The 20,115-nt window shown below is 65.2% G+C and overlaps 7 protein-coding genes across 7 annotated transcripts; 3 read left to right on the top strand and 4 right to left on the bottom strand.

The window, feature by feature from the left end:
* Positions 1-47: 47 nt before the first annotated feature.
* On the top strand, positions 48-2,377 carry JCM10292_005162 (uncharacterized protein; the record flags this gene model as incomplete). Its single annotated transcript, XM_076646061.1, has 7 exons — positions 48-364; positions 451-659; positions 731-999; positions 1,060-1,677; positions 1,757-1,990; positions 2,068-2,131; positions 2,211-2,377. The coding sequence occupies 7 exons, from the start codon at positions 48-50 to the stop codon at positions 2,375-2,377; spliced, it is 1,878 nt and encodes a 625-aa protein (XP_076508340.1).
* A 197-nt stretch (positions 2,378-2,574) lies between these two features.
* Positions 2,575-4,022, bottom strand: RTS2 (Rts2p; the record flags this gene model as incomplete). Its single annotated transcript, XM_076646060.1, has 5 exons — positions 2,575-3,396; positions 3,493-3,574; positions 3,642-3,778; positions 3,845-3,899; positions 3,967-4,022. The coding sequence occupies 5 exons, from the start codon at positions 4,020-4,022 to the stop codon at positions 2,575-2,577; spliced, it is 1,152 nt and encodes a 383-aa protein (XP_076508339.1).
* Positions 4,023-4,493: 471 nt separating this feature from the next.
* Positions 4,494-6,130, top strand: JCM10292_005160 (Mov34/MPN/PAD-1 family protein; the record flags this gene model as incomplete). Its single annotated transcript, XM_076646059.1, has 7 exons — positions 4,494-4,571; positions 4,632-4,754; positions 4,812-4,994; positions 5,072-5,200; positions 5,260-5,325; positions 5,393-5,590; positions 5,681-6,130. 7 exons carry the CDS (start codon positions 4,494-4,496, stop codon positions 6,128-6,130), a joined length of 1,227 nt encoding a protein of 408 aa, XP_076508338.1.
* A 530-nt stretch (positions 6,131-6,660) lies between these two features.
* Positions 6,661-8,965, bottom strand: JCM10292_005159 (uncharacterized protein; the record flags this gene model as incomplete). The annotated part of the gene is made up of 7 exons (XM_076646058.1): positions 6,661-6,790; positions 6,859-7,073; positions 7,134-7,340; positions 7,400-8,190; positions 8,258-8,387; positions 8,555-8,634; positions 8,761-8,965. 7 exons carry the CDS (start codon positions 8,963-8,965, stop codon positions 6,661-6,663), a joined length of 1,758 nt encoding a protein of 585 aa, XP_076508337.1.
* Positions 8,966-9,312: 347 nt separating this feature from the next.
* NCL1 (tRNA (cytosine-C5-)-methyltransferase) lies at positions 9,313-12,380 on the bottom strand (the record flags this gene model as incomplete). Its single annotated transcript, XM_076646057.1, has 10 exons — positions 9,313-9,511; positions 9,576-9,653; positions 9,719-10,138; positions 10,201-10,894; positions 10,957-11,087; positions 11,161-11,778; positions 11,854-11,958; positions 12,021-12,115; positions 12,184-12,303; positions 12,369-12,380. 10 exons carry the CDS (start codon positions 12,378-12,380, stop codon positions 9,313-9,315), a joined length of 2,472 nt encoding a protein of 823 aa, XP_076508336.1.
* A 416-nt stretch (positions 12,381-12,796) lies between these two features.
* Positions 12,797-14,206, bottom strand: JCM10292_005157 (ferritin-like domain-containing protein; the record flags this gene model as incomplete). The annotated part of the gene is made up of 5 exons (XM_076646056.1): positions 12,797-13,083; positions 13,154-13,532; positions 13,597-13,661; positions 13,717-13,948; positions 14,012-14,206. The coding sequence occupies 5 exons, from the start codon at positions 14,204-14,206 to the stop codon at positions 12,797-12,799; spliced, it is 1,158 nt and encodes a 385-aa protein (XP_076508335.1).
* A 1,106-nt stretch (positions 14,207-15,312) lies between these two features.
* Positions 15,313-20,059, top strand: JCM10292_005156 (uncharacterized protein; the record flags this gene model as incomplete). Its single annotated transcript, XM_076646055.1, has 5 exons — positions 15,313-16,564; positions 16,623-17,072; positions 17,134-18,153; positions 18,217-19,064; positions 19,124-20,059. 5 exons carry the CDS (start codon positions 15,313-15,315, stop codon positions 20,057-20,059), a joined length of 4,506 nt encoding a protein of 1,501 aa, XP_076508334.1.
* Positions 20,060-20,115: the final 56 nt, after the last annotated feature.

Raw genomic sequence — 20,115 nt, 5'->3', positions numbered from 1 at the left:
CCGTGCGATGCGACCTTTGCTCCTGATCTGACTGGCCCCACCTCGCCATGCTTCCCGCGCTGCCACCGTCTCCGCCTCGCTCTCTTCCGCCCGCCGATGAAGCCGGAGACGTCGTCTCCGCCCCGCCGCCCGGCTTGACCCCCAGCGATGTACGGGCCGCCGACGCACCTGCACGATCGCGCTCAGCCAGCCACTCGACGACCCTCGCCGACGCGGACGATGATGGCGAGCCATCACGAACAGACGATATCGAGGCGACACCCAAGGGTCACGACGGCAGCGCAGAGCCGCTCGACGTCGAGCACGTCGTCGTCGAAAACGACCCGAGGCTGTGGAGTCAAGCGCGCAAGAACACGGTGCTCGCGTACGTCGACGCTGCTTCCGCTTCGCCTCCTCGTGCCGAGCTAGCGTGCCGTTAATCCAGTGGTGCTGACGCCCGAGATCTCGTAGAGTGATTGCCTTCACCGCCATCGGAGGCACCATCACGGCGTCCATTTTCTTCCCCGCCCTCGAGAGCCTCCAGCGCGACCTCAACGCCAACGATGACCTCGTCGCCGCGACAGTCAGTATCTTCATCGCCGGCCAGGGCGTCTTCCCCATGTTCTGGTCGGCCATCTCGGAAGTCAGCGGCCGCAAGTACTGCTACATTGTCGCTCTCGGTGCGTACCGCCGGTCCGCGCTGCCGCCTCAATCCGAAACCCGCTCACCTCGCTTGCTTCGCGATGTGCAGTCATCTACATCGTCGCGACGATTGTGCTCTCACGTGCCATGTCCATGTCCGTCTTCATCGCCATGCGCGCCGTCCAGGCCCTCGGGTCCGCCGCCGTCCTCGGCCTCGGAGCAGGCACGCTCGCCGACATGTACGACACGCACGAGCGCGGGACCAAGCTCGGCATCTTCTACGCTGCACCGCTCATTGGCCCTGCGGCGGGCCCGCTCATCGGAGGTGGTCTCACCCTTGCGGCGGACTGGCGAGGGAGCTTCTACTTCCTCACGGCGGTACGTCTCGACCTCGAGCTTTCTTTCCGGCCCCACTCACGAGCCTCATTGTCTTCGCAGTACGGCGCCGTCTGCTGGCTGCTCGCACTGTGGCTTCCCGATACGTTCCGCAAGGAGCGCTCGCTCGCCTGGCGCAAGGCGCACGACCGCGCGCGGCAGCACGCGCGTGAGAAGCTCGCGCAGGCACGTGCTGCGCTCCCACCTGGCGCGCCGGGGCCGGCGAGCGGAGGGAAGGCGGCCAAGGGGGAGAAGGCCGCGACCTTCTCGCCAGAGGTGGTCGCCCCTGCGCGGGACCAGCCAGCAGGCGCGGGCCCGTCGGGTTTCTCGCCGCTCAACAAGGTGCGGACGGCCCTGTCGGCCAAGAGCGGCGACGTCAAGGTGAAAATCCACTTTCGCGACATCAACCCGCTCGCGGCGACGACTTCGGTCCTCAAGCAGCCGACCAATACGCTCGTTCTCCTGTACTCGGGCTTCCTCTTTGCGAGCCAGTACTGCGTCACGTTCACCGCGACGCGCACGTTCGCCGCCGCGCCGTACAACTACTCGCCGATCGAAGTCGGCTTAGTCCTCCTCAGCTTTGGGCTCGGCAACGTCGTCGGCAGCGTCGGCGGCGGGCGCTACTCGGACTATGTGCTTACCAAGATGAAGGAGGGCAACGGCGGCAAGGGCGAGCCCGAGGTGCGTTCTGCGTTGTCCATACCGCGACGGTACCTCACCGCCAACCCGCTCGCTCACCTCACCGCTTGCTGCCCGGCAGATGCGCATAAAGTCGACGTACCCAGCCTTTGCGACGCTCCCTCTCCTCTTCATCGCATACGGCTGGCTCGCGTACTACCACGTGCACGTCGCCGCGCCCGTCGTCGTCCTCTTCTTGCTCGGCGCGAGCATCATGGTCATCTACGCGTCGACGCTCGCCTACATTGTCGACGCCAACCCGGGCAGGGCGACGAGCGCCGTCGCGTGCAACTCGCTCTTCCGCGGGTCGCTCGCTGTGCGCCCCTCTTCCTCCTTGTGCATCAAGACGGACATGACCTGACGCTCTTCCGTGTGTGAACCGGTCGAAACCAGTGCGCCGCGTCGCAGTCGGCCGAGCCGATCCTGAACCACATCGGCAACGGTTGCTTCTACAGCGGTGCGTTTCTCCCCCTCCCTCCTCCCTCCTCCTCCCTTGCCTCGCGCTGACTCGAGTCTGCGTCGCGAACGAACTCCAGGGTGGGGCATCCTCCTCCTCCTCGGCGAAGCGGCCCTCGTCGTCGTTGCGCTGCGCGGCAAAAGGTGGCGCGAGCGGGACCGCACGCGCGAAGAGGCGCGCAGCGAGCGGCGCAGGGAACGGAACGAGAGGAGGTTGGAAGCGGCGCGAGGAGGGGGGAGGAAGTAGAGCGGTAGGTAGAGCATAGCATAGACTTGCAGTCTGTAGATTCTAGGGCTTTTCGATGCTCGTGTCTCGGAGTCGGGGGTGAGATGAGCAGCAAAGAGAGTGCGCGAAAGGATTGCAACAAATGGGAAAGGGGAACACAACATGAGCAGAAACCACCGCCTTCGCCGACCGAACCCGCCCGAGCGCGCAAGAAGGCATCACTTGTGCATCCTGCGCTGCTTGCGCGCCATCTCGTCGAGCGCAATCTGCTCCATCGCGCTCATCGCCGGCGCCTTCCTCTTCTCCGGCCCCGCCCCGCCCGCCGTCGCCGTCGTCGTCGTCTTCTTGACTCCGCCGCCCTTGAGCGGGTTGGGTCTCGCTGCGGCGAGGGGGTTGGACGACTTGGGGGGTTTGGCCGAGAGAGGGTTGGCGCGCGGCGTGAAGCCGATGACGGGTTTCGGGGGCGGGGCGATGAACGTCGATGCTGGTGCCGCTGGTGGTGGTGCGGGAGCGGCGGCGGCGGCGGCGGCGGCAGTGGGTGCAGAAGTGGTAGAGGTCGAGGCGGCGGGAGCAGGCGAGGCGGATGCGTCGGCGGCCGGGGGCGAGGGCGGTTTGGACGCGGCTGCGGCTGCGGCGGGCGCAGCGGCGCTCTTGTTGAACGAGAGGCTGAGCGAGAGTTTCTCGCCGTCGTCTGCGCGCTTGAGCTCGTTGCTCGGCTCTTCGCCCGCCGCCCCCGCCGCCGCGCCGCTCTCTACCGCCGCCGCGTCGCCCGCCCCGTCGGCGCCTCCTGCTGCCACGACCTCGCGCCTTCTGCGCTCGCCCTCCTCACGCGCGCGCTCGATCTGCTCCTGAATGAGTTTGCGCTGGCGCATCTCGTCGTCCATGTCTCCGCGCTCCTTTTTCTGGCTCGCCTCGGCCTTTGCGAGCGCGCGCGGAGAGTTGTCGATCCACTGGATCCACCAGCCCTTTTCCGTCTCGTCGACGTGCGCGACTCCGGTGCGGCCGAGGTGCTTGACAAACTCGGTGAGGGAGAGGAAGCGCTGCGGAGGGGAGGAGGGAGAAGGTCAGAAAAAGGCCGGGAGAGGGCGAGAGAGGGTCCTCTTCGTTCAACCGCGCTTCAAAACGTGGAGACGCACCGTGGCGTTCATGTGCAAGTGCTGCTTGTCGGTGATGTACTCCTGGTAGACCTGGTTTGCTCGCACGCGCTTCGTGCCCCACCTGCAGAGAGGGAAGGAAGTGAGCAAGCGGAGCAAGGGCGGCGGCGACGGGAACGAGCGCGACGGACCGGCGGCTGAGGAGGGCGACAAACTCGGCCTGGAAGCGGGTGGTGTAGTCCGAGATGTGCTTGCCGGCCGACTCGCCGACGAGGAGCATCTGGCGGAGGTGCGACTCGGACATGGTGTGGCACTTGAAGCCGTTCTCCTGCGGGGAGTGTTCGCTCTCGTGTCAGCTGCGTCGCTCTGGGTGGACAGGTGTGAGGGGACTTACGTCGCGGCACTGCTTCTCGCAGACCTGGCAGTACCAGCGCAGCTTTTGGAGGCCCCTGGGTCGCACGGTCGGGATCAGTCTCTGCACGGTGTGAGTGGGAGGGAGCGGGTGGCGGGACGCACTTGCTCTTCATCTTGTTGGCGAGGGCCTTTGCGGACCCGGCTTCGGCTTTGGGCATGTTGGCGGCGGTCGGGGCGGACTGTGGGGGTTGCGCGTGGCGGTTGAGCGCTGTGTACGGTTCGACGAGATGCTGTGAAGCTGTGCGGGGCGAGGTGGGCGCACCTAGGGATCGAGGCGGAGGTGAGAGCGCGAGGAGGAGAAGTGGCGACGGTGGTGTGAGCGAGACGGGGTGGGCGAGGGTCGGCTTTGTTGAGCAGTTGCCGCGGGTTGGCTAGAGTGCACTCGAGTGCTGTCTGGCGCGCACAGCCGGTAAAAGGCACAACACAGAGGCGACCATCGCCTCGTCGCTCGTGCCGTCCTTCCTTCGTCTCGCGCGGTCCACTTGCTCCCACTCGGGCCAGCCTCGCCGTGCACGCGCAGAGGGAACGCAGTAGCAACACGCTCACCTGCCACACCCGACTCTCGCCCGCCCCGCTTCCCCCGCTCGCGTCCTCCTCGCCTCGCCTTCGCCGCCCCACCTCGCGTCGCCATGGCCGCACCCGCACCCGCACCCGCGCACGAGAGCGTCGCACACGCCACCTTCAACCTCGCAAACGACATTCGAGACGTGCGCACCCCCCTCCCCCTCCCCCTCGCACCCCCACCTCCACTCATCCCCCTCCCGCAGACCGATGAGCTCTTCCGCTACGACAAGGCACAGCAGCAGGACGTCCTCAAGGCCCGCCCCTGGAAGGCCGACCCGCACCACTTCAAAAAGGTCCGCATCTCGGCCGTCGCCCTCATCAAAATGGTCCGCCTCCCCCTCTCTCCACCTCTTCAAGTCACTCACACCCCGTCTCCCCTGCAGGTCATGCACGCCCGCTCCGGCGGCCAGTACGAGATCATGGGCCTCATGCAGGGCAAGCTCGACGGCGACACCTTCATCGTCATGGACGCCTTTGCCCTCCCCGTCGTCGGCACAGAGACACGCGTCAACGCTGCCAACGAGGCCAACGAGTTCATGATCCAGTACATCGAGAGCTCGCCCGCCGTGCGTTCCCTCTCTCCCTTCCTGCGCTTCGAGAGAACCGCAGGAACCGACCTCACCTGCCTACGCGCGCGAAACAGATCGGCCGCGCCGAAAACATCGTCGGGTGGTACCACTCGCACCCGGGCTACGGCTGCTGGCTCTCGGGCATCGACGTCATGACCCAAAAGACCAACCAGCAGTTCCAGGACCCCTTCCTCGCCGTCGTTGTGCGTTCGACGCCTTCTCCTCACTGTCGACCCGCCCCTGACCGCCTGTGCGTCTGCAGATTGACCCTAACCGCACCGTTTCTGCCGGCCGTGTCGAGATTGGCGCCTTCCGCACCTACCCCGAGGTGCGCTTACCGCGGCCCTTCCGCTCGAACGGCGTTCCACTCACCCCAGTTCGCTTCGAGTCCACAGGGCTACACGCCGCCGAACGCGGCCGCGTCCGAGTACCAGTCGATCCCGGTCGACAAGATCGAAGACTTTGGCGTGCACGCCAACGCCTACTACCCGCTCGAGGTGTCGCACTTCAAGAGCTCGCACGACGCCAAGCTCCTCGACCTCTTGTGGAACAAGTACTGGGTCATGACCCTCAGCCAGAGCCCGCTCGTCTCGGTGCGTACCGCTCCCCTCCTCTTCCTGCACTTCCTGTGTCGCTGCACCGATAACTCACCCTCGCAATCGTGCGCCCCGCACGCCCCGCAGAACCGCGCCTACGCCACGTCGCAGCTGTCGGACCTCGTCGCCAAGCTGCGCGCGACCGAGCCCTCGGTCTCGCACCGCTGCAACATCGCGCACCTCTCGCCGCTCGTCGTCCAGATCCGCAAGCACCTCGTCGACAGCGCCTCGTCCTCCAGCAGCAACAGCAAGGGCAAGGGGAAAGCCGCCGACCAGGACGCCGACGCCGACAGCACGAGCAAGGGCGCGGAGGAGAAAGAGGGAAGCCCCGCCGACCCGACGCCGCTCGCGCGCGTCGTGCGCGACTCGACAAAGCTCTCGTCCGAGGCGACGCACGGCCTCGTCGGCGCGCTCGTAAAGGACGCGCTCTTCAACGGCGGGAGACTCGGGAACGCCCTCGGGGCGGACGGGGGCGCGGCGCGAGGGGAAGGGGGGAAGGGGGGCGGCGCGCTCGTGCTCCCGCCCGTCGTGTCCTAGCCTCTTTCGCCCCGCTCCGGCTTCTCGCGCTTTTGTCCATCGTCGTCGTCGTCGTCGTTCTTCCTCTCTCTCTCTCTCGCTCGCAGTACCCTCGCTCGCATTTGTCCGTACTCTCTCGCCGTCCTCTCGCATGTAACTCGCAATTTGTCCTCCTTCCTGCGCGCGCTGGCAGGTCTTGCTCAAACCGCATAAAGAACTGGTGCCGAATTTATGCCTACAGTGGCTGAGAGACATTCGCTCGCTTCAGTTGAGTGCTGCAGGCTGCAAGCGAGCCAAGTCTGCTCTGCGCGCACAGTCACCTCGGCGCGGTCCCGACTGCAATCCCCGTCGTCAAACTCGTCTCTCTGCGAGGATCTCCCCCTCTCGCCGCTCGCGATGAATCTGAGAGGGGCAGAACCAATCTATGCACGGACGCAACAAGAGCGGGGACTGGGTCGGCGAGGGAGAGGAAGCATACAGGACGAGACGGAAGGATTCAAGACACGCGACGAAGCTGTACACGATCACGGACGCTCTATCCACACTCTCCTTCAAGGCTCGCTCGAGTAGTCGGCCTGGAAGTCGCGCTCGACGGCGGCGCGGCCCTCGGCGGTCAGGACCGGGCGGCCGTCCCAGTCGGCGAGGTTGTCCGGTTCGGGCTCGAAGAAGCGCGGGCGGTAGCTGCACAGCCCGTGTCAGCTCTCGAGAGAGACAGAGAGAGAGAGAGACGCGACCAAGGGTGGACGCACGTTTCCCCCTTCTTCTTGCGCTCGTCGGCCTTGTCGCGCTGCTCCTGCTCGATGCGCTGCTTCTCCTTGCTCGCCGCGCTCCAGTCCTTCTTGTGCAGCGCGTCGACGACAGGCGACCACACGCGGCGCGTCTCGAGCGGGCCTTGGTCGGGCAAAGGCGCGACGGATTTCGGCACGACGAGGAGCGGGACGAGGTCGACGAGCGTGGTCGAAGTCTGCGGCGCGCGAAGCTCGTTAGAAAGAGCACAGAGCAGGTTAAGCGCAACTCGACGCACCGACTCGCCGGCCTTTCTCCACTTGATCTCGCCTCGCCAGTTTCCCTCGAAAGTTCCGACAACGCGGTCCTTCGGCACCTGCCTGATCCTGCTGAAGCGCTTCTCGTCTGCCGCACCGGCCTCGAACGCTCCAGACGGGTCGGCCTCGCCCGCGAACGAGTCGTACACGACGCCCTCGACGAGGAAGCGCGGACGCGTGATCCAGCTCTGCGAATTCAGCAAGTCAGCACGAGCGAAGCGAGGGCGCCCCTCGAGCCGCCACGCACCTCCTCCTTGTACTCGACGATTGCCCGCAAGCGCTTCTTCGTCTCGGCCCCGGGCTTGCCATCCTCGGGCAAGCGCACCGTCACCGTCGTCCCGTCCGTGATGGTCGCATACGGCGACGCCTTGAGCAACCCGGCGACCGCCGCCGTCGGGTGCGTGATGCGCACCTCCTCGCCATCGGGCAGGTCGAGGAACATGCCCTTGTTGTGCGGGCCGGGCACGATGCGCACGTTCATGCCCGTGAACTTTGCGCTGAGCTGGTCGACGCCGCGGCAGCGCACGATGCGCGGCTCGTCGACGCCTGGCACCGAGACGCGCGCTTCGACGACAAAGTGCGAGATCGGAGGGTGGTGGCTCGTCTGCTCGTTGATGATGACGATGCGCGCCGTACCGGCGGACCCGGGCGCGATGCCGCGCACGCTCGAGCCGGATGAAGAGGGTGCCGCAGACGACGTCGTCGACTTGGCGGACGCGACCGACTTGACCGATGCCGAAGAAGATGCGACGGCGTCAGGGCTCCTCGGTGAGCTGGCGCTACGAGAGGCGACGGATGAGGCGGTAGGGAGGTTCTTGAGGGACGCTGCTGCAGTCGCGTTTCCAGTCGAGGTGCGTCCGGCCGAGACCAAGGCTTCGGGATGCGGATTCTCGTCGAGATGGACGGCTGGAAGCGGATGACCCTTCTTCGGGTGAAGGTCGAGTACGGGGACATCGTAGTAGCAGTGGAAGTGCTCGCCGAGCACCGAGTTGAAGGGCTTCGAGATGGGGTGCTTTGCATACTTGAGCTCCTTCGTAACTGCGGAACGGAGAGAAGACGACGTGAGCAGCAAACACTTGAAGAGTCGCATCTATGCACGACGCACACATCCAGCGCAGGATGGCGAGCATGCGGTCGAGCTCGCTCATGCCGGGCGTCGCCAGAGCCGCAAAATAGTCGGGGCGGTCGATATACGTCCAGTGCTCGAGGTTGCCGATCGGCTCCATCATATTGGCCTGAGGAGGTGTGTTCAGGTCAGCGTTGGGACGAACACGATACACTACGGCACGGCCTGCTGCATTCGCCATGCCGATGGGTCGCGGGTGCCAGTTCGAATCGCAGAGGCAGCCGCCGGCAAGCGAGGGTCGGCGAAGTGGGGGGGTCAAAAGGCGGCGAGACGCACAGGCAGTGAGACGCGGACGCTCGAGAGGTCCTTGACGCTGAGAGTCTTGCGCAGGATGCCCAGCAGCGCGCGGAACTTGCCTGTCGAGGGCGGGCGACATTATCAGCGACGGGGACGACGAACACAGGACAAAGTTGCCACTCGTTCGGCAGGACTGCCGGTGCAGGCACGCATCCTGACTAAGTTCAAAAAGAGCAGAGACACACCCTGCTCGCTCTCCGTGTCGCCCTGGAGCTCGTCGGCGACCCCGAGCTGGTCGGCCGTCGTAAGGCTCTCCTCGCCTTCATCGTCGAGCGTGGTGCGGTCCAGCTGCTGTTCGACCTCTGACACACTGTCAGGCGTGACGGCGGCCGGCGTCGAGCCCTTCGAGCTGCGCCCGAACCACTTCTTCGGCGAGCCCTCGGACGACATGAGATCACTGCGAGGCGAGATGGCGTGGAGGGCTGGTGGACGGTAGGCGGTCGGCGTGTATTGCTCGGATAGGGCGAATGTAGCGGTCAGAGCTTCAGAAGCGCGAGAAGTGCGAGAGTGGAGCGAACGAAGCTCCGCCGGGACGAGGTGGGGAGGAGCACGTTCGTCTCGACCAGTGCGCACAAACCCGCTGGACCGTCCACCGAGCGCTAGCCTACTCCGACAGAGACTTCAGAGAGCATACACGAGGCGAGCTCTTGCAACGACTCGCCCCTCTCGCAACATCGCGCAAGCGGAAGTCGGCCAGAGATGCCTGAAGCAACAACAGTACAACAACTGACGGTCTTCTACGCCTGCGCCTCACCCAACTCCTCCTTGGCAGTCTCCTCGGTCGCCTCAACCTTGGCGGCATCCTCCTGCTCGACCGCCTCGGCAGCCTTGGCCGCATCGCTGTCGCCCGCTTGCTCGCCCTTCTTGCCCTGAGGCGGCTTCTTGCCCTTGGCATGCGGGGTGACGTCCTCGCCGTACAAGCGGAGCGAGAGGGCGCTGTCGAAAAGAGGAAGACGATCAGCGAGGGGCTCATCGGAACCGAAGGGAAGAGCGGGCGCACCTCTTCTCGAGCTTCTCGACCATCAGGTTGCAGCTGACCTGGCTGATCCAGAAGGCGAGGTGGATGTCCTCCTCGGCCCTGCACGACAGCAAGCGGATCAGTTAAGCAAGTCCACGCAAAGGTGGAGCGGGCTGGACACGCACTCTGCATCCTGGCTCTTGGTGCGCTCAACGCGGATGATCGCGCTGCCGGGCTCCATCGCCTTGATCTTCTCGCGCACCTCCTCCTCCTCGAGGTCCTCAAAGCGGACGCTGACGTTGCCCATGACCTGGCGAAGCGTCTTCTCGCCGACCTGGACGATGCGCTTCTGCCCGAGGTACGGGCGGATGACCTCGAGGCCCTCGGCGTTGATGCGCCACTTGCAGGCGTACGTGTTGCTCGAATCCTGGCGCGTGAACAGCTTGACGCCGCACGAGATGAGGCGCATGCGCGTGTAGGCGTTCGAGAGGAGGAGCTTGCGCGTGAGCGGTGACGTGAGGTACACCGAGCGCAGGGGCTGGCCCATGGCGTTGCGCACGAGGAGGTCGGAGAAGGGGAACGAGTCCGAGATGTCAAAGAAGTCTCTGAGTGCGTGACGAAACAGGTCAGTCGGTCGTCTCGCCGAACGGAAGCGGAGTCGACGCACTTGATGATGCGGACCTGCTCGTCCTCGAGACCTGGCAAGTAGATGTACGGCTCCTCGTTGAACGGCCGTCCGCCGCCCAGCTTCGGCTCCTTCTTCTCCTTCTCAACCGCCTTGCCCTCGTCCGCCGCCGCTGGCGCGCTCACCTCCGCAGGCGTCTCGGCTTCCTGGCGCGCCTTCTTCGCTTCGGGCTGCCCCTCGACCGGCGACGATGCGCGCTCGCGCTTCTCCGCCGACGCAGCCTCGGCCTTCGTCATCTCGACCTCCTCCGCGCCCGCCGCCTGTGGCGCAGCCGCGTCGCCCTTCTTGACGAGCACGCAGACGAAGAAGGCGCCCGTGTCCTGCAGGTGCGGGTACAGGCGGAGCGCGTGCTCGAGGCCCTTCTCCTTCTCGTCCCCGACGGGCCAGAGCGTCGGCGTCCACGCCTTGCGCTGCCCCTTCTGGTTCGTGTTGTCGTGCTTCTTCGCGCCCTTGCCCTTGTCGCCCTTGCGCACGCCCTCGCGCCCCTTGTCGTTGTCCTGCTCGACTGCGACGACTTCGTCCGCACTAGGCGGCTCGGGCACGTCGGCGGCACTCGCGGCTGCGGAAGAAGGGTGCGGCACGTCGCGCAGCTCGTTGTCGAGCACGCGCCACGTCGTCAGACCAGGTCGGCGCAGGAGGCCGGGGAGGTCGGACGGGACGGGGAGGATCGACATGTCTGATGGAGGCGAAGAGGGCGAGTCAGCGGAGCTTAAGCGGAGGGAGAGTGACGAGGCGTACCAGGGCACTGAGATAGCGCAGCAGAGACGACCGACTCGTTTTCCATCGGGTTCATCGAGCACGTCGAGTAGACGAGGCGTCCACCAGGCTTGAGAAGCTGGATGCCGCGGAGCAGGATGCGAAGCTGGAGACTGCAAAGGGGCGGTGGAAGATGTCAGCTTGCGCGTAGGTTCAGAGCGAGCGGGTGCGATGGCCGGAACGCACGTGTGAAGGCCAATGCCGTTCCCGACAGTCCAGTCGCTCCAGATGCCGAGATTCTTGCGCATCGTACCATCGCCCGAGCACGGCACGTCGGCGAGAATGCGGTCGAAGAGCATGCCGTCGTAGTCCTTCGCGACGCGCTCCTTCGGCAGCTTGGCGAGACGCTGCTCGTCCTCAAGCGTGAATTGAAGCTTTCCACCGACAACTGCCTCTCTCGCGAGGCGCAGCGAGGGAAGCTGCCCCGCGTCGTGGTTCGTGACCATCATGCCCGTGCCGGGCACGCGGTGCAGCGACTGGTGCACGAGGAGGTGGCAGCGCTTCGCGTCCGAGTCGTTGGCGATGAGCAAGCCCGGCTCGGCCTTGGTCGCCGCATCTCCGGCGCCGTGCAGCGCCTCGAGGATCTGCACACTCTTGCTACCGGGCGCGGCGCACATGTCGAGCGCCGTCATGCCCGGGTGCACGTCGAGGAGCAGGGGCGGGATCATCGAGACGGCCTCCTGCCGCGAGAGGTTGCCCGCGTCCGTCTCGTACACGAGGAAGTGCTGGAACTTCTTGAAGTGGTCGTTCTTGCGCAGAGCGGACTTGGGGACGGGCAGCTGCCAGGCGAGCTGGTTCGGGTACCTTCGAGGACGTCCTGGGTCAGCCGAGGCTCTTGGACTTGCGTACTTCAACAGAAGTCGAGGTCATCGCGCGCACCATTCGAGAGGCTTGGGCGGCGAGAGCTTCGCGCCCTCGTGCTCGATGTCGGAAAGGTAGGGGACATAGACCTTCTTGATGTGCTCGTTCAGCGCGAGTGCGGTCCTGTGCCGGTCAGAGAGATTAAGCCAGCGTGCTCGGGAACAATCGAGATGCAAGGAACGTACGGGCGAGACGAGGTGAGGCGGAAAGTGGTGGGGAGAGGCTCCTTGATGACACGCAGGAACTCGTCCCACTCGCCGGTAGGAATGATCTCCTGCGCCTGTTGCACGTTTCACACAGACTCGTCAGCCACGCAGGAGCCGGGGAGAGAGGGGAACGGAGGCGGACCTTGTAGTAGTTCTCGAAGAGCTCGTTGGACTGCTCGATGGGCTTCCACGAGCCGCGCTGCTGCGACTGCTGCTTGTTGCCAGAGTCACGGTCGCCCTTGGGCTTGTTGCTGCGCTTCTGCTGTCGATGGCGGACGAATGACCGGTGAGCTCGAGAGATGAGGAGATGAAGCAGGCGACACTCACAGGCCGGCCCATATTTGCAAAGGTGCGGCGCAGGAGCTGATGGAAGTGCAGCGTCGCGCTCGGGTATACCGCGCTCTAGCCGAAGGCGAGACGAGGCAGAAAGAGCGACTCCTTTCCGTGCGAGCTCATGTTGCACCGACGGGGGAATGTCGTCGCCGCGCCAGCCCTGTTAATGACTGTTCTGCTCGCAACTGCTTTTACGAGGCTGCGTCTCTCGCTTGCCTGTTGCACGAGTGCGCGGCGGAACTCGGACAATCTCTCGCTGAGTGCTTCCGTGCAGTCAAGTAGTTTGTTGCGATGCTAAATCGCGTAGAATTGCACTGTCCATTTGATATATCGAGAGAGAAGGGAGACATTTCGGTCACAGAGGAGTCACTCCATACGGCAGGCCGAGGGAATGAGGCGAGGAGATGAGCCAGGTATGGGCATTAGGCGAAGAGGACGACGAGGCCGCCAACGAGCGAGAGCGCGCCCGCGCCAGCGGTCCACTGGACGGTCGAGGCGCCGTTGCCACCGCCGCTGCCGGAACCCGAGCCGGAACCCGAACCCGAGCCAGAGCCAGAGCCCGAGCCCGAGCCAGAGCCGCCCATAGTCGAGGTCATCGAGCCGGCAGTGGTGTTGACCGTGACCGACACGTTAGCCCTGTCGGTGTCGATGATGGCCGGGCCGGCAAGGACGGACGCATCCGAGAGCGAAGGACCCGTCGTGAGCATGACTGCGCGCAGAGAAGCGAGTACATCAGCTCTCGTGCACGGTGAGATGGGAAGAGATGGAACTCGTCGCACCGTAGGTCTGGCCAGTCATCGTCGAGTTAAGCACGCACTGGCCATTCTCCCAGGTCGAGAAGGTCGGGGTAAGGGCGGTCGCAAAGCCGCAGTATACGGTGCCGTTGCTCTGCACGGCGGACGAGTTGACCGGCGCGATGCTCAGCATGGCGTTCGACGTAAAGTTGGTCGACGTGACGTTGAGCGCCGGGTGGCCCATGATGGCGGGAATGTTGCTCGAGCCGCAGTTGTCGCCGAGGAACGGAGAGACGAGCGTGACGACGCTAGCCGCCGAAAGAGGCGCGTCGAAAGGCGTGGGGAACGGGCTGTAGTGGTTGAGGTACCGAATAAAGGCGTTGTGACGGGCCTCAACGGTGAGGATCGAACCGGCGGCGGTGAGCTGAAGAGCGTGAGGAGGGAGCCGTCAGCTCGAAATCATCACATCAGCAGCCGAGACGGCTCACGTAGTCGGTCGAGTTGATCGAGCCCGCAGCGCCCAGGTACGCGCTCACGCCGACACCCTCAATCACTGCACGTCAAATGGTCAGTCAGATCGAGGATACGAGGGTAGGAATAGGGCACACCTTGCGAGAGGGCGAGGAAACCAGCAACGCCGTCGTACGGGAAGTTGTAGTTGCAGGCTTCGACGGGCGTGGCACCAGCAGCAGACAGCGCCGACGTGAGAAACTCGACGTGCGTGGCCTCGTCGCGCGCGACCTGCTCGAGAACCGGGTACAGACCCCCGAAGCCCGCCTTGGTGAAGTCGTCCTGCTTGAACTTTTGCAGAGCGTTCGAATAGAAGTTGTCTTCCAGGTGCTGTTTGCATCGCAAGGTAAGCGGGAGTTCAATGCAAAATAAACCCAACGCTATGCGACGCACCTCAAGCGCGAGGGCAAAGTTGAGGATCGTGGCGTCCGGGACGCCAGTCGTGACGGATTGACGCTTGTCAAGGCGACGGCGCGTGAGGCTCGAAATGTAGTCGCGCTTGAGTTGCGCAATGTCGCCGTTCGAGATGGCAAGGCCGGCAACGCTGCCGATACCGGCTAGGGCGGTGAGAGCGAGGGCAGTGCGCATTGTGGAGTTGAGAGGAGCGAGCAGGAATCGAGGGAGAGGGGACGTGTGAAGAGAAGGGAAGAGAGAGGAAGAGAGAGAGAGAGAGAGCCAGACCAGTCTAACGAGCGGAAACGCCTTGCGGCTGGGAAACAACCCCCACGCTGGGAGTGCAGACAAATTGGTGGTTCGACGGTCTGGAGACGCCCATCTGGTGACAGAAGCGTCGAGAGAAGAGGGAAGGCAGCGAACCGTCAAGGGCGCGTGCCTGGCATAATGAATTGGAGCCCTTGTTGGAGCCGAGTGCCACTCCTGGCATCGCACCGAACCGACACCGAAGCTGCCACGTCAATATAAGCCACTCGTCGAATCCAGACAAGTTCCAGCAGCTGCAATGCGCGGCGCAGGGTCGAGCAACTTTGCGCGGCCTCCGGCGGAGCCCAGCGAGCTACCGCAGGGTCGAGCAGCGCGGCGGTCCCATGACGGATCTGACTCCTTGTGTGCCCACATGTGGACGAAGAGCTGCGCGGGCTCTCGAAAGACCGCTCGGTCGAGGCCCGCTCCACGGGTCGCCTGAAGGTCGCCTAGTTTATTGCCTCGTCATCGAGGTCGATGTTGGACAAATCGGCCAGGGCAGAGAGAGGCACGCTTCGCGCAGGTGAACCTACTGAGTCCTCCCGGTTGCGCAGCCGGGAGAGTGAGCAAGACCGCGGCGCCCTTGCCGGCTCGCGCAGGCAGAACGAGGCTAGCAAGAGATCGTCGCTCGAGACGGGCCAGCACGGCGGCGAGCGGATGCTGCTCAGGGGAGGCTTCGTCGTGAGCGTCCCCCTGTCCTGCGTCGGTCTTTGCCGTCTCCTCCTGCTCACAAGATGTACAAGCGTAACCTGGCAGCGTCGTAGATTCAGGATCAGCCGGCATCTCTATGACCGTCGGGGAGCTCGGCTTTCGGGAAAGACGAGTTGCGAAGGTGAGATGACAAGAGCTTGACTCCGAACTCCTCTCGCACCGCGGCAACGTCGCCCGACGAGCTCGAGACTAGCCGCCGCAGACGCACAGAAGCTCGTCAACGCCGCGCGTAAGCAAGAGAACAGCTTCGCGAGCCGCGAGCCCGGATCCTTTCGTTCTTCGCCATGGCTCCCGCCGCCGCCTCACCCCTGCAGCGTGCACTCCAGCGCCTCCAGGACTTGCCGCAGCTCGCTCTCCCAACCGACTACCCCCGTCCGGCCGGCGACAACGCTCTCTCGCTCGTCGAGGCCCGCGAGGTTCGCCAGCTTGACCACCGTACCGGAGCCGCCCTCCTCCGCCTTTCCCTCTACGACGAGCAGGAAGGCGAGAGCGAAGACGACGACGACGAGCCCTCGTCCATCCAGAGCCGTCTCGGCGGTGATGTGTCGGCGAGTCGTGCCCGCGGCCCGACTGCCTTCCACCTCCTCCTGGCCGCCTTCGCCGTCCTTCTGCACCGCTACACGGGCGACGTCGACCTCGTTATCGCCACGTCGTCCCCTTCGTCACCTGAGCCGCTCCTTCTCCGGATTAAGCCCGACCCGAGCGATTCGTTCTGGAGTCTCGTCAAGAGCATTCAGTTCCTCGAGCAGGAGGCAGAGGACGACAAGGTACCCTACCAGGACCTGCTCAACGCGCTGCCCGGCTACGGCAAGGATGCACAGAACGAGAGCGGCCCCGCTCCGCCACCCGTCTTCCGTGTCCGCTTCTTCGACCAAACCGACGCCCCCGACTCGTCCTTCCTCGAGTCGACGTCGCTCACGTCCGACCTCACTGTCTTCGTTTCAACCACCTCGTCCGACGAACAGCCGGTTCCGCAGACGCCGACCGCGTCTGGCAGCGGCTCCGCGACGCCTCTGACACCCTCGTCGCTCCGCACGTCGCTTCAGTTCACGCCCCCGCGCATCTCCCTCACCCTCTCGTACAACTCGCTCATCTTCTCCCAGCCGCGCGTCTCCCTCATCATCGACCAGCTCACGCACCTCCTGCACCACGTCTCTGCGCACCCGCAGGACCAGATCGGGTCCATCTCGCTCCTTACGTCCAAGCAGCGCAAGCTCCTCCCCGATCCACGCGCGGACCTCGAGTGGACCGGCTACCGCGGTGCAATCACCGAGATCTTCTCGCGTAACGCACAGGCACACCCGGACCGCACGTGCATCGTCGAGAGCCTCGCACCGGAGGAGGTCGGCGGCAAGAACGGTGAACGCACCTTCTCGTACCGCCAGATCGACGAGGCTTCCAATGTCCTGGCGCATCACCTCATCGCGAACGGCGTGCAGCGCGAGGAGGTCGTGACCGTCTACTCGACGCGTGGCGTCGACCTCGTTGTTGCCGTCATGGGTATCCTCAAGGCCGGCGCGACGTTCTCCGTCATTGGTACGGTCCCTCATCCGCTGCTCGCGTTCCTCAAGCGCTAATCTTTGCTTGCTTGTAGACCCGGCATACCCTCCCGCTCGTCAGACGATCTACCTTCAGGTCGCTCAGCCGCGCGCGCTCGTCATTCTCGCCGCTGCGGGCTCGCTCCTCCCGCCCGTCCGGCAATACGTGTCCGAGAAGCTCTCGATCCGTGTCGAGGTCCCGGCACTGCAGCTGACGTCCTCCGGCCTCGTGCTCGGGTCCGCATCCGACCCTGCCGACGCATCGAGCGATGTCTTCGCTGCGGTGCAGCCGCGCGCGAGCGAAGCGCCTGGTGTGCCTCTCGGGCCGGACAGCGTCGCGACGCTCTCGTTCACGAGCGGATCGACGGGAATCCCGAAGGGCGTGCGCGGCAGGCACTTCTCGCTCACGCACTTCTTCCCGTGGATGAAGGAGCGGTTCGAGCTGAGCGAGGAGAGCCGTTTCACCATGCTCAGTGGGATCGCACACGACCCCATTCAGCGCGACAGTGAGTCTATACTGACGTCTTCTTCGAAACGAGTTGAGCTGACGGCGGTCGGCCTTCACAGTCTTCACGCCGCTCTTCCTCGGCGCGAGCCTCTACATCCCGACGGCCGAGGATATTGGCACGCCCGGTCGCCTTGCCGAGTGGATGGCCGACAACGCCGTCACCGTGACGCACCTGACGCCTGCCATGGGTCAGCTCCTCTCGGCACAGGCGACGCGCCTCATCCCCTCGCTCCGCAACGCCTTCTTCGTCGGCGACATCCTCACCAAGCGCGACTGCACGCGCCTGCAGCAGCTCGCGCAGAACTGCCGCATCATCAACATGTTCGGCACGACCGAGACGCAGCGCGCCGTGTCGTATTTCCCTATCCCGCCCCTTTCTGAAGACGCGACTTTCCTCAAGACGCGCAAGGACATTATGCCCGCCGGTCAGGGCATGATCAACGTGCAGCTCCTCGTTGTCAACCGCGCCGACAAGAACCAGATCTGCGCGGTCGGCGAAGTCGGCGAGATCTACGTGCGCTCGGGCGGTCTCGCTGAAGGGTACCTCCAGCTGCCGGACGCGACACGGGAGAAGTTTGTCGACAACTGGTTCGGCGCGGGCGTCGAGCGCGACGATGCGATTGCGCGGGGCGACGCGCCGTGGAAGCCGTACTGGCACGGCGTGCGCGACCGCATGTACCGCACGGGCGACCTCGGGCGGTACAACCCGGACGGGACGGTCGAGTGCACGGGGCGTGCCGACGACCAGATCAAGATCCGCGGTTTCCGCATCGAGCTCGGCGAGATTGACACACACCTCTCGCGGCACCCGGCCGTGCGCGAGAACGTCACGCTTGTGCGTCGCGACAAGTACGAAGAGAAGGTCCTCGTCGCGTACTTTGTCCCGCTTGTCGGTAGCAAGGAGCTCGAGGGTCTCGTCTCTGGCGACGAGGACGACGAGGACGCCGATGCGCCCAAGGAGGGTGGCAACAAGGTCTCGCAGAATGAGGTCGCCAAGGGCCTGAGGCGCTACCGCAAGCTCATCAAGGACATTCGCGAGTACCTCAAGACCAAGCTCCCGTCTTACTCGGTTCCATCCGGTGCGTCTTCCTCTACCCGTCCCTCTGCTGCCCTTACGCTGACTCTGGAGCCGACGCTTGCAGTCATTGTCCCGCTCGCGCGCATGCCGCTCAACCCGAACGGCAAGGTCGACAAGCCTGCGCTGCCCTTCCCCGACACAGTCGCTGCTGCCGCGGCGACCGTTGCCGGCCCCTCTGCCTCGTCCTCGTCGGCTATGCAGAAGCTCACGGCGACCGAGCAGACCATCCACGACATCTGGCTGCGTCTTCTTCCTTCTCCGCCCTCCGAGATCCCGGTCGACGAGTCCTTCTTCGACCTCGGTGGCCACTCGATCCTCGCCACGCGCCTCATCTTCGAGCTGCGCAAGTCGCTCGCTCCCGGCGCGCCACTCGGCCTCGTCTTCGACTTCCCGACGATCCGCGCCCTCGCACAAGAGCTCGACTCGCTTCGTGACGCTGACCTCGGCCTCGCCGCCGGGAGCAAGAAGGCGAACGGCACCGCAGCCAATGCTGGGGGCAGCGCTGCCGGCGGTGCCGACGAAGAGTACAGCGGCGACGCCGAAGCGCTCGCCAAGACGCTGCGCGAATCGTACGCCACGCCGGAGAAGCGCGATGGGCCGAGCACCGTCTTCCTCACGGGCGCGACGGGCTTCCTCGGCGCCTACATCCTCCGCGACTTGCTCGACCGCTCGCGCCGCGGCGAGCAGGTCCGCAAGGTCATCTGCCACGTGCGTGCTGGGTCGAAGGAGAAGGCGCTTGCGCGGCTGCGCGAAAGCGGCGAGGGCCGCGGCGCCTGGGACGAGAAGTGGGTGCAGGAGGGCAGGCTCGACGTCGTCGTGGGTGACCTCGAGGGCGAGAAGCTCGGCATGAGCGCCGAGGACTGGGAGCGCGTTGCGCAGGAGGCGGATGTCATCCTTCACAACGGTGCAATCGTTCGTCCTCATCTCGCTCATTCCGGACCGCACCCTTCGCTGACTCCCTTACCTTGCAGGTCCACTGGGTCTACCCGTACAAGCAGCTCCGCGCAGCTAACGTCCTTGCGACGCTCGCCGTCATCGAGCTCGCGGCGACGTCTCGCCCGAAGGCGCTCGCTTTCGTCTCGACGACGGCCGCGATCGAGAAGGCGCACTACGTCCGCCTCGCCGACAGCATCATTCAGGCTGGCGGCAAGGGTGTGTCTGAGTCAGACTCGCTTGACGCGGGCAAGACGGGTCTCAAGGGCGGGTACGGCCAGTCGAAGTGGGTCTCGGAGCGCCTCGTCCTCGAGGCCGGCCGCCGCGGTCTTGCCGGCGCCATCGTCCGCCCGGCCTACGTCGTGGGCGACTCGCACTCGGCTGTGACCAACACGGACGACTTTTTGTGGCGCCTGGTCAAGGGGTGCATGCAGCTCGGGCACATCCCGGACATCCACAACACGATCAACATGGTTCCCGTCGACCACGTCGCGCGCATCACGGCGTGCGCGGCGCTGCAGGACCCGACGCAGGCGGCGCTCAAGGTGCACCACGTGACGGCGCGCCCTGCGCCGCGCTTCAACCGGTTCCTCGCGGCGCTCAAGCTGTACGGGTACGACGTGTCGACGACCGAGTACCTGCCGTGGCGGACGCTGCTCGAGCAGCACGTCATGAAGGTGCAGGACAATGCGCTGTTCCCGCTGCTGCACATGGTGCTCGACGACCTCCCGACCTCGACCAAGGCCGCCGAGCTCGACGACTCGAACACGGTCGCGCTCCTGCGGCAGTGGGGTCAGCCCGAGGCCGTCACCGTCGACGACGACCAGATGGGGCGGTACCTCGCGTGGCTCATCGCTGCGGGCTTCCTCGAGCCGCCGGCGAGCGCGGGCAAGCAAGGGGTGCGCGCGCTCCCGCAGCTCGAGCTGCAGGCCGGCGGGGCGCGGCAGATTGGCCGCTCGTCGGCAACCAAGTAGATATCTCCAAAAGGACGTGCAAAGCATGGGCACACTTCAGTTGTCATTGGCATTTC

The sequence above is a fragment of the Rhodotorula paludigena genome (genome assembly GCF_050403205.1).
Source record: "Rhodotorula paludigena JCM10292 DNA, Rt_paludigena_JCM10292v1_ctg3, whole genome shotgun sequence".
Lineage (NCBI taxonomy): Eukaryota > Fungi > Basidiomycota > Microbotryomycetes > Sporidiobolales > Sporidiobolaceae > Rhodotorula > Rhodotorula paludigena.
Note: the sequence above shows the minus strand (reverse complement) of the source record. Positions and strands in the feature narration are given on the sequence as shown.